The sequence below is a fragment of the Seriola lalandi genome, unplaced genomic scaffold (genome assembly GCF_002814215.2).
Source record: "Seriola lalandi dorsalis isolate HSWRI2012SDOR001 ecotype SW California unplaced genomic scaffold, Sedor1 jcf7180002054953, whole genome shotgun sequence".
Taxonomy (NCBI): domain Eukaryota; kingdom Metazoa; phylum Chordata; class Actinopteri; order Carangiformes; family Carangidae; genus Seriola; species Seriola lalandi.
The window spans coordinates 253,632-266,551 of NW_019525504.1; the positions used below are offsets into that span (position 1 = coordinate 253,632).

The 12,920-nt window shown below is 43.3% G+C and overlaps 1 protein-coding gene across 4 annotated transcripts in view; it reads right to left on the reverse strand.

Annotated features, from left to right (window-relative positions):
• Nucleotides 1-8,477, reverse strand: part of clmna (calmin a) — a 49,730-nt gene extending 41,253 nt beyond the window's left edge. For 2 of the 4 annotated variants that reach the window (XM_023394710.2, XM_023394709.2), the window contains exon 1: nucleotides 6,116-6,498. In XM_023394710.2, coding sequence (XP_023250478.1) covers nucleotides 6,116-6,200 — 85 coding nt within the window. In that variant the 5' untranslated portion in view covers nucleotides 6,201-6,498. Of the gene's footprint in view, nucleotides 1-6,115; nucleotides 6,500-8,007; nucleotides 8,208-8,368 lie in introns of those variants that run through there. The other 2 variants (XM_087170556.1, XM_023394708.2) reach the window with 2 other exon arrangements.
• Between the last annotated feature and the right edge of the window lie 4,443 nt (nucleotides 8,478-12,920).

Here is a 12,920-nt window from a genome sequence, read left to right on the forward strand (position 1 = left end):
TAGAGACTTGAAACTGCAACTGCTGCCAAAGGAGCTTCTACAAAGTACTGAATTAAACACTAATTATGGCTTATTGGGTGTGGATTGATGGGAAAAAATTGAAGGGGCCACCTTAAGAAACCATTGTTTTAACAACCATTATTGTATAGGTTGACAGTTTACACTTAAAACATGCTTCCCCAGAATATGAATGAACAGTGCTTTTACATACATATAGTGTGTAACCAGGACAAAAACTCAAGCCTCCGCCTTCAACAGCTGGTTGAGGATTATCTGTTTCCCACAAGACACATCACAGAGGGAGGCAGCAGGTAGATACTGTGACCAGGAAAACGCCTGAATATGCATTTTACATTACGCACACCATGTTCACCAGAGGCATTTGAGGGAAGAGGTCAAGTGCAGGACAGTCCGGTCTGAGCCATACTGTTGTCAGAAATGAACACCTGACTACTTTCCACAGATTAGAGGAGCTTTGCCCCACATCTGAGGCAGAACAGTCTTTAAATAGAAACTTTGTGTTGGAGCCGTCTTCGTCAAAAACACAAACTGCTCGAACAAGTCCCAGAAGCTGCAGCTTAGCAACGGCCAAAACAGAATCACGTCCTGCACTTCATTTTTCTATCCTGCTCCGTTTTGGTCAGTTCCAGTTTACTTTTATGAAGATTCGTTTTCCATCTTTTCTCCCTCGGCTTCCACGTCCTCGCACATTTCATGTTTTCAAAATAAACGTTGAATTTAAAGTGGCACGCGGCAATTGTTTTGCACTTCCATGAGGCTGGGGGACCCTACATTTCCCATAATGCAACACGATAGCATCTTTCTTAAGACGATCTCTGCCTGGTATTATCCACATCTTTCAAACTGTCTTTCAGTTTGACATTTGAAGTCTACAAGCGCAAACCGACATAATTGGGATGATGTCATCTGAGCTGTTGTCTGAAAATTATACATTTCATCCATCCAATCAGAATCCAGTATTCTACCATGATATAACAGCTATTTAAACAAGCTGTACCAGTGTTGGGCTTGATCTCATACCAGTTATCTTAACTGCACTTAGAGAGAAACCTGCAGCACAAAGAGGTGGGTGGCAGCATGTGGTTGTGTGTATGTGTGGGTATGAGTGTGTGTGTGTGTGTGTGTGTGTGTGGGGGTGAGGGTGAGAGAGAGAGGGAGAGAGAGAGAGCTGTGTGGGATGTGGGAATGTTCAGGGACTCCAGCTCCGTGCTGCAGAGGGAACTGCTCTCCCTCCTTCCTCGTCTCATCGTGTGTTATGTAACAGCCTCCGGCCCGTTGTTTCAAAGCTCTTCCAGCTTTCATGCAGAGAATCACAGCCACTCATCAGACAGCTCGGACTCATCTGTGAGCGTCGCAGAGAGTACGGACAAAACACTCTGAACTTCTGAATCTTTTCGAGCGGCTGGAAAAAGTCCAAGTTCACAGAAGAAGCTCGGTTTAGTGCAGAGCTGAAAACCCTGATGCAGCTGACATGTGCTGAGAACCTGCAACCTGCTCATTAGTGCACGTAACTCCAGCAGAGACAGCACAGGTTCTGGGGCTGATGGAGGATGATTAGCACATTCTTCTTAGGTGCATGACACACTGACTTTTTCCAATCCAACGCATCCCGTACAAACATGTGATACTTGCAAGACGTCTGGCTGCAAAGTGACACACAATTCCCAAACTCTACAATTTCATAAATGAATGCAGCAGCCTGTCTGGTCTTTGTTCAGCCCAAAAGAGCATGTCACTCTGCTACTCACTGGCCTACACTGGCTACCCATGGCCACCCGAATCAAATTCAAGTCACTAATGCTGCCTTCTCAGTGACTTCTGGGTCTGCTCCATCTACCTGAACCTCCTTTTCAGCCACTGTGTTCCTCCAAGCAATGTGGTCCGGCACACAAGACAGTCTCGGTCCAGTCTGTTCTGGTCTGTGGTTCCCTGATGGTGGAACAAGCTACTAAAGTCTATCAGAGCAGAGCATCGCTCTCTGTCTTCAGGAATCTGCTGAAGACTCGTCTCTTCAGAGAGCACCTCCTCTAACACCTCTAACACCCTCACATGTCTAACGAGCTCTTACTGTCAACTTTACCTGCACTTCTTTACCTCATCTCCTTCACTTATTAAACACATGTAGTCCTTACACCAAGGTCTACTTCTGCACTTACACTTTAGTGAGGTCCCTCACTTATAGTATCAATAAAAATGTCTGACAAATAAGCAATTGTGAATATAAGTAAGGCCAGGAAAACACTCCCTGCGTGACACGCACGTGAGTTGTAATGAACCAGAATTATCCTTTAAATTGAAGTGATTCTTATTTTCCTCTCAAAACCTTCTCAGATCGACCCAGTCAGATCCTGGGTGAAGAGAAAAAGAGATAACCGAATTTTCTACGACTTTTACAACACCCAAGTTTTTATTGAAATTTGAACAGTTCAAGTCCACTGAACAAGCGTAAAAGGTACAAAGGTACGCAGTAAACTGCCCAAGATAAAATAAAAATGAAGAATAATGTAAACTTCAGCATTATAAAATGTTCAGGCATCAAGTAACGGTTTGACAACTTGCAGTTTCTCTGCAGCAGTGAAATTAACTGAAGCCTTGAAAGCTGATTAAAAACACTTCCTCCAGGTTGATGATGACAAACCCTCTGTCTGTACAAACTGTGTCACTAGACCCTCCGATGCATCACCAGGACAACACCGTACTGCAGGAAGTAGACCTGTATACTGCTGTCAGGGTGGAGAGAGAAAGAGGAACCAGTAACAGAGGAAGACGGACTGGTTGGTCCGAGCTTCATCCTACAGCAACATAATGAGCCTCAACATTAGCAGACCAGAACCAGGCGGAGGCTTCACATGATGAAGAGCGGCTCAGTCTCCAGATCTGAACCTCATGGATCTGGTTTGAGATGAACTGGACGGAAGGCGAAGGGCGACAAACCTTCCGAGCAACATTCGATTTTCCATTGTAGAAGAATCAGCCAGTTTGTCAAATGGACGATTTAGAAATTTAGATTTAATTTCGTTTAACTAAAATATTCCTTTTTTTAATCTTTGCTCATTTGTTCCATGCTTTCATTTCAGAAACACTGAGACAAAACTTGTTGTTATTTGTAGTTCATTACAATACATTTGTCTTTTCTCAAGTCAAGGTTGTCTTGCGACTCACAGTTGTGCTTTTCCACGGCAACAGTTGCTCACGATGTCGCTCGTAATGTGTGTGATCTTTGAATAACGCAGCTCTAAAAACTACTCAGCTTCATGAAAAAAAATAAATAAATAAATCAGTGCCAATGTTTTCACACAGTCAGTTTAAAGTTGCTCAAGGCGCAAAAAACAAGCACTCCTGACTTTGCAATCTTCAGCTTGAAAAGTACAAACTAATATTTTTCTTACACTAAAACTGACTTGGTTTCAGAGGATGGGTGAGAGTATCATCATGATCTCTGGCAGGCAGGCCTTGTATTTCGTACATCCTCTCAGCACGCTATTATACTATTCTTCTAGTGTTCTCCGCCAACACATAATACGCATGATGGTTTGAATGCATCAGGATATGTCTATTCCTGCCTGTTACGGTCTCTGAGATGAAGTAGGTTAGAGCTGAACAAAGCCTTCTTTCTCACCACACTCATTAAATCAATTACTTCCACTTTAAAGAGCAATTGTTGTTGGTCCGCTCCTCTAATCTTTGTAAAGCCCTGTTTGGCAACTGGCAATTCTTACAGTGTATTAGATATTCCCACATGATTCACAGGTTCACTGCAGTTCAAAAAGCAGAGCAGAGTTCTGTCAATATGCAATAACACCAGCCCAATTAAAGGCCACGTTACACTGGGACATTAAAACTGCGTTATATCTTAAAATTGTTGTAACTGCGGGCCTGCATGCTCTGCAATGCGTATCAAAATACTGACTTTTAACTATACTGCTGTGCTTAGGAGGGTGGAGCTCAGAGTCGCTGCTCCTCTGCGTCAGGAGGAGCAGGTTTAGGTGGTTGGAGCATCCGGTCAGGATGCTTCCCGGGCGCCGTCCATTGGAGGTTGTTCTACGGGGGAACCTCAAACTGGTAGGAGGCACGAGGGTAGACCCAGAACCTGCTGGACTACATATGTCATATGGCCTGGGAACATCTGGAGGAACTGGACAACGTTGCTGGGAAGAGGAACGTCTGGACTAGCTCGTTAAACCTGCTGTCACCGGCTCCGGTGGACGGATGGATGGAAAATTCTTTAAAAGATTGTGATCTAAGTCGAGAACTCTGATCATGTGATAACAGCTGAGGAAGCGTTTCTGAAAAACTCCATGTGTTCGCAAATAAGCTCTTACACCTTTCCAAGTTCAGAGTATGTTATCACAGATTTGTGTTTGGCAACATCAAAAACGACCCTCCCTGCACAAATGAGGCAACTTGCTTTTCTTGGTTCATGTTGCTATTCTTGGCTTTGATCGGTGTGAACAAGAGGAATCATGTCCAGAGGTTACAGAGGAGTTTGATATCGGAAACCATGTCACTGATCTCATCAACAACATCAACACTGAACACAGTTTTGGTGTTAGTCCATCAAACTCAACAGATTCAACCTTCTCCCAAAGTCACACAGGATTAGATCCAGTGGAGGAGAAGCAGAGAGAACAACTTCTACACCCGCAGGAGCGGGAACTACACCCGGACGTATAACACCGATCATCACCAGCAACCTAGTTCCCTCACGCTTCCTGTTTTCATCCATTCGTTACAGCAAGAAACAAGATCAGCACCTCTGTAGAGGATTGTTTAGGGAACTACGATTACTGTTTGAAACAGGAGTAGACATCACAAGAAATATACAATAAACTGAAGACAACAAACAAGACTAAACAGTGGTGCAGAGAGAGAGGTACAGTGTACTTTAAAGATGGGTTGCCTTTCGGATAGAATCAAATTACAAGAGCTGGAGCTAATTAGATGGTAGATGTGGATATTTTAAAGCCGATAGTGATATCTGAGCCAATAATGTTCAGAGTTCAGATCTAAGACTGATAGCCAGTCACCGATCATTGCCGATCACGCTGAAACCCGGTCATCAGCCGGATCAATCAGTGCGTCTACACTTAATAAGAGTCAGTGTTGGTGGCATTATGTGAAGTGTCAGAGTCAGTGTTTTTGCATGTTGGTTGTTTCTTGTTAGCTCCCCAACTTTATAGAAGAGCAATATAAAATGGCTAAAGTACTCCTTTACATCTAGCTTCAGTTCCTGTGAAGGTTAAATGAACTAAAGACCAGCCTAGTTAAAAAAAATATCTGACGATGATTAATCAGCAGATAGTAATTGTTTTGATATAAACACGACATCAACAACAACAACCTTTGTTTTTGAGTCACGCTGACCAAAGTCATAATGACAATGATACTTTGATTTTGCCAGTGAAAACACTATTGGAATCACACTATAATATGAATGACGCCTGTGACTCATATTGATATGTGAAGCACAGAGGAGCTTTATGAATTCATGGATCAGCCCAGAATCAAAGAGGAGAAACAGAGGACCCTAACCCTCCAACACGTTCAGTATCATGAAAAACAAAGCAGCAGCAGTTCCTAGAGGGTGGGATCAGACAGTGTCTTACACTTTCATAATGAATCAGTCATTTTCTCAGTCCACTGATCAATTGATTGACTAATCATTATAGCTCTAAAAAGCATGTTTTGTGCACAGACTCTCAGTTTGTCAGCTTGTAGCAGTGCATTACCTTTGAGCTCCTGTTTTAAAACAGCACCTTAGCAGAGAGTTCCCTCCAGAGACCAAAGACCCTCTTGTGGTCTTGGTTCTTTATACACAACGTGCACTTCATGAATTACCCCGGACCTCACACTGTGGTATGGGAGCTCTGTGGTAAACTCCTGTGAGCCTCCGTGTGCAGCTCTGGATGCTGAGAGGCAACAAAACACCATCAAAAGTTCCCAAAAGCCGAGAACGACAGTGAAAGTCCGTCGCAGCGCGCAAACACTTTGCAGTGAAGTTGTGCATGCGTGGCCAGGCCACGGCGAGCCCCCCACAGCCCACTGTGTTACTTAACTACAGCAACAAGACCACAACTCGTCGGGATGCTCCTACCTTGCAGGTTCTGCACTCTGATGTCGCTGATCTGTCCGATAAATTCCTCCCGCTCGAACCAGTCCTCCCACTCGTGTCCGGCCATCTGGAGCCGCGGAGCGCGCTGCAGGATCCTGGGCTGGAGCACTGGAGAGCCTCCCCGGCTGCAGGGGAAGCTGCTGCTGCTGCTGCTGCTGCTGCAGCGGGCAGGCGGGCTGTCTATTGTCCGGGCGGCCGACCGGGGGCCATGCAAGCCGGACACTCGGGGTGAGAACGGGAGGGTTTCAGTTACTGGCGGGACATCGCTGGTGTTTACTGCGGGTTTTCTTCCCGAAGCAGCGGCAGCAACGGAGGTCTGTGGCAAAAAGCCCGGAGAGATGAGTGTAGAGCAGGGGAAGAAGGAGCCGCAGCACCTGGTTGGTATTTCCGAGGTGGGATGGAGCTGATCCAGTGCCCGCCCACCTCTCGCTCTCTCTCTCTCTCTCTCTCTCTCTCACTCGCACACACAAACACAAACTCACTGACAACACCAGTAAAAAGCAGGGAGGAGGGGAAGAAGTGGTAATTCACATAATACACAATACCAGTCTACAACAAAATCAGAGTATTTTCACATCAACCTCTCTCTTTCCAGTAAATGACTCATAAATACAATGGTTATATAGAGAGGGTGAGTAGGTTTTTCTCTGATTCCACCAACAGTGTGAAGAGTTTCTCTGTTTTACATTGTTGTAAACTGATTATCTTTGGATTGTGGTTGGAAAAACAATTAGTTGCAGCTCTCGTTTACTACAACTAACTAACAAAGCCAAAAGGTCAAATGTGAAATCTGCTCTCCTGTACCAGACCGCTAAATAAATCTGGCCGTACTTGGTGCTGGATGCTTGTTTTCTTCTGGCCCAGTACACGCCCAGTACACGCCCAGATCTGGCCCATATACAGCATGATTGTCAGATGCTGCTTCCACATCTGGACCAGTTCTGGTGCATACACAGAAAATCATATGGGCCGGACTCAGTCCTTGGAAGCGGGTATATGTTGGGATGGAGCCATGGGAAACAACCCCATGGCTCTGTGACAGCAGCTCAAGAAAAGTTTATGTTTTTTTTTGTTAAGCAAAGGAGGAAGTTAGGTGACATATAGGGTGATAAGTCTGTATTAGGAGGAGGTTGGGGTGGAAGGATGGTTTGACAAAATTTTGGACTTTCACACAGAAGGCCACAGTTCATTTCATTTGTGTTCTTTTTCTTTCCACGACCGCAACTGAATTGTGATCATGACAATAAAGGTCCTGTAAGCATAGAGGAGCTGTTTGAAAATGTTGCTATTGCTGCATAGCTAACGTTGGCAGTTACTTCATGACAGACTGGAGGCTACAGCGACTCGGTATCAGAAAGTGACGAGACAGTCCGACCGGACAGGAGCTAGCTGGTTAGCATGCTAACTTCAGCAGTAGCAAAGAAGTGATAGAGACAAGAGTTAACACTGGTGTTTCTTTCCACCTTTGGAGACACTTCATAGCACCAGGTCAACCTTGTCATAATTAGAAAGAATGAGAATTAGAAATGAATTTAGAAATATGCAACATCAAAGTACAAAACTGAAATGATGATGATTTTACAACTAGATTTTGACAAAGCGACCTGTCTGAGTAATTGAACGATGCCAACGTCATTGAGAACAATACTTTGTTTAGGCAGCTTATTGGTTTTTTTTTTTTTTATTGTTTTCAGCTGATGAACTGACACAGACCAACAGGAAAGAGGACATATATTCATTTGCCTGTATTTAGTCTACAACTTCAAGGCAAGTATGTCACTTGGTTCATTATTGCTCCTGGTTGTTGAATGAACAAGGTGCAAATGCAAAGATAAATTCAATGGATATCTAATTAAATAGATACTGAAAATGACCTTGTAATGTGCTTGTGTGGGGCCCCTGGTGGTGGTTGGGGTCTGTTTAGTTTGCTCTTCCCTTCAGCAGGTTATGTAAAATCCATTCATTATAGATGCAGAGGTATAAGCCCCACCCACGCTGCCAGCCAGGTCCTCAGCTCCTCTGCTTATTACCATGTGTAGAAAGCATCAGTTTCTATGTGCCAGAACACTGGTGTCTGTAAAGAGAATAAAGTGTTTAAAAACTTTAATGAGCCAACTACAACTTGAAACATGCGCTGAATGAATGAAACGTACATGAACATGAATGTGTCACATGTTACTGCTGTAGAGAGTGAACAAAACAACAACAAGAAAACAAGAAAAAGCCTTCACTAACTTTTTCTGGAGTGTCAACAGCCTTTAATGGATGGAGTCTGTGCAGTTGTCATGGAGATGGCTCGTTTCTCATCACATGTGGTCTTCAGTCATGTGACGGTTGTATAGGTGGGGAGATATAGCCCCTGATGCTGTCTGTTGATGAAACAGAAAGAACACTGAGCATGAAACAGACACACATGACATCTGCTGATGAAGATCTGATTGAAAGCTCCAAGGACAGTTAGTAAGGAAACTTTGAGTTAGAAGAAATCATCTGGGCGGTACTCTATATTTCAGCAAAGTCCAGTTGCACCCGATTCAACTTCTTTTGGAGAACCATGACCTGGATAACTGAGAATCCGACAGACACTTCACAGACATATTCCTTCAGAACCGTGAACACACACATGGGTTTATGTGGCTCAGTCCCACATACATGTTCTCACTGCCCCAGATACTCAGCAGAGCATCAAGAGCCCTATTTATGTGGGGGCACAACAACCAGCACGAGCAGCTCTCTGACGGTTTGCTATCTTCCTGACCTTGAAATTCACTTTGCCCGTCTGTGTGGTGGTGCTCAGCACAGGTGGGAGACAAAACAGGCGGGAGGTTCGGTCAAATCAGGCAGCACAAAGTGAGTTGCTGGTATGTTGATGGAAGATGTTTCTTATGGCCACAGTGCGAATTAAAAAATGACAATCGTGGGGGTCGACTTTTTCTCCGGGGTTAAAGGGAACCCAGTACAGTGCAGGCGCATGCTTCAGTGAACTGAGGTGTTACAGTCCTCACAGTATCTAACATGGCGCCTCGTGGCTCCCCTGGTAGAGCGTGTACCACACAGGCTCCGTCCTAACAGCAGCGGCTGTGGGTTTCCAGTCTGACCCGCAGCCCTTTGCTGCATCGCCCTGAGTTTCCTGTCTATCTCTCACTGTACTGTACTAATAAAGGCAAAAATGCCTGAAAATATAACTAAAAAAAATTGTCAAAAAAAAAGTCTATTAAATACTTAAATTTACCTACAGTGTCTCAACTTGCCTCTGATGGAGTGAGGCAGCAGACGAGACGTTCAGCCACTGTCAAGGTTAGGAAATTCTTCCAGGTATCCATCCATTTTCTTCCGTTTATCCTCTAGTAGGGTCGTGGGGGGGCTGGAGCCTATCCCAGCATCTTTTCGGGCGAGAGTCGGGGTACACCCCGGACAGATCGCCAGGGCAAACACATAGAGACAGAAAACCATTCACACTCACAGCCACACCTATGGTCAACCTAGAGTATCCAATTAGCCTAGTCCCTATTTGCATGTCTTTGGACTGTGGGAGGAAGCCGGAGTACCCAGAGACACAGGCACAGGGAGAACATGCAAACTCCACACAGAAAGATCCCGCGTCCGAGCTGGGACTCGAACCCGGAACCTTCTTGCTGTGAGGCAACAGCACTGACCACTGCACCACCGTGCAGCCCCAGGCATTAATATGAAAAATATATCATAACATTTACAATTACAGGTAAGAAGGATTTATAAATGTTTCAACCCTCCTGAACTATTTTTTTTTACCTTTTTTGGGGGTCCAACGTAGGGCTCTGCTTCCATGAATGGTGTGAAATGCAGGAGTTCTCCAGGGAACATGGTATTTCCATGTGGAGCGCTGTGTTCGGTGTCTTGGTGACTCACCATGAGAAGAGAGGGAGAGGACGGTTTGGTGATAGATACCAGTGGTGCACTGTAGTGTGGATGTTGCATGGTCCACCACCGGCCTGCTCAGCACACTTTTCTTTAGTCATCTTATTCAGTGAAGTGACTAAAATCACACAAAGGCCTTTAGTCATGTTTTGCTCAAGTGTACAAGTTGCACTGCAACTGCATAAAGATTAATGAGGGATTCTTACCAGTCAGTAGGTCGTCAGCGCTGAAGGCTTTTCCCTTCACTCAGGTGAATCTGTTTACAGCCGTCTGAAGGCAGCAGGTATCCGGTTCATCCCGTCTCTAGCATGAGCGATGTCCGAGTGATGGCACATCCACAGTTTACATTTTGTGAAATAAAGCACAGATTTTGTGATTTGAGGCGTGTGGGACACTGACACACTGAAAACAGAAATATCATAGATCTATTCAAACTTCTCTCACCACTAATAACTCCCTCACGACTGTCCGTTCCTTTCTCCTTCACTGGTATCTCCTTCCAAAACACTGGGTAACCATGGCAATGGCTGTGTGCTCCATTTAAACGATGCTGGCCAAAGTAACAACTGGAGCTCTGTATTTTCAGTTAGAATACAGGTAGACATGTGGCTGTGCAAGCACATCAACAATTTGTTGATAATAACAAAAATAAAATAACTAAAAAATTTTGTCATACACTTAAATATTGATAATTGTTGGATGGTTGGATCAGAACTTAATCAAGTGTGTTCGGGGTCCAAACAGTGAAGTGAGTGAAAACATTTTTTGGATCAGATGCATCTTAAAGGAGCCATTTGTAACTTTTGCTATTTCTACATAGCTAACGTTAGCATTAACAGCCATTTACTTACCAGTATAGAAGAAACGTTGGGAGTTCAGCATCAAACTTTGACAAGAACTTCTAATCACATGCAAGTTTGATTATGTGAAAACAAGTCATTATTTTCTGTAGAACACTGGTTTAGAATTTCTTCTCATTTATTTGTGCTTCAGCTGAACGAGGTTTCAAAGTGAATTTGAAGATGAATAAATGTGGTTCTCTCTGTGCTTTGGTCCAGACTGAAGCTGTGTCTGGTCTCTGTACACTGTCACCACACAGGAAATGAGGATCGTATTAGTGCAGTGTGTTTATACCCTTCAGACACACAGTCATATTTTAGTTTACAGTAGAGATAGGCTTTAGAGGTGTAGGTGTAGACAGATTCACAATGAACTGAAAAGGTTTTCAAGTCAATTTCAGTTCTTTTTTTGGTTTGAGCCTCAAACGAGGATACAAACCCAGTCCAGACCAGTTAAAGCTTTCACCCACACATACAGTGAAGGTTAGGACCAACTAGAGATTCATTATATTCATTATGTCATCAAATCACCAAGATCAGACTTATCAGATTTTAGGCAGCAATACCTGATGAAGACAATATGGTTACCAATACATGTAAAATACATGTCTTCAAACCATCAATATCTTGATCATTGTATTTTCTTTTACTCTTTTTTCTCCACTTTTCGAGCCCCTGTCTGTGACTCATATCACATCATGTGAGTATCAGCAGGTTTCAAATGTAGGATTTACTTTTACAATTTATGCCACTTTATTCTCTGATTAGAGTTCAGAGGTGAAAATTGAACTTTTTACTCTGCTACATTTGTTTTAAAACTTTAATTACTAGTTCCTTTGCAGATCCAGTTATCCACCTAGCAGCCTGGTAGCTAGCTACCAAGTACTTGAAATAAGTCCCACCTTTACCAGCTGCAATATTAAAGTGATGCATTGATAATTCTTCTTCAATAATATAATATGTATTTTTCTGAGTACTTTTACTTTATATTTCATGCTAATACTTTTGTACTTTTATGCAATTAAAATTTTACAACATACAATTTGCAGATATCCACCTAAGGCCTCACATACAAACTATCTGTAGACACTATTATTTACAGAAGTTCCATTTTGGAAAATGTGTTTTTTTTAGATGATAGGTTTAATATCAGTCTAATGTCTGTGTTAATTACAGGACGTTGTTAGCCTAGCTTAGCAGAAAGACTGGACGCAGGAGGAAACAGCTCTGGTCAAAGATCACAGTTACATCTACCAACAGCTCTAAAGCTTACTGATTAATACGTAAACACAAATGATCATTTATGGTTCTGCTTTCAGTCTTCATGCTAATGAAGCTAACCACAACTACTGACTGATTGTATTGATCTTCTTATCTCACCCTTAGACAGAGAATTAGTGTACTTTTCCAAATAACTGTTTATACCTTTGAAAAAGGTAAGAATAAGAGTTAGAATGTAGTCCGGTTACATTTCCTACAGCAGAGACTGTATATTTAATTTCAAGTAGTCACATGGAGAATCCCCCACAAGCTAACACACTAAGTGGGATCTCTATAAATAAACACAGATGAGAGAGAGGGAGACATTTGCATACTGACCCACATGCAACCCAGGTTATTTTTATCCCTGTCGGATGCTGTCTTTTAAACAGCGGAGTCCATGCACCCCAGCCCACACAACACAAAGCAGAGGCAAATGTTATGTAACCAGAAAGCACAGTGATCCACCTCCTCCTCCTCCTGACATAAACAGGATCTTTTTTTTTTTTAAAAAAGTGAATATATCAACCTTAAAGTTGATCCTGATCTTCGCTGAGCTAGAACGGCCGGCAGACATCATCTGGAGTAATCTGTTTAAAAGCCATCTGGCACATCTCACTGCACCCAGCTGTCCTCACCAAACAATCAAATCACACAGCAAATACTTCCACCGCAACAATCTATTTCTTATAATTACTGTCAGACAGCAACCACACCGCACATCTCATCCAGCAACAGCACTAAAAATGGTTCATAGTCTCTGTGATGTGGATGTGGTTCAGCCTCATGTT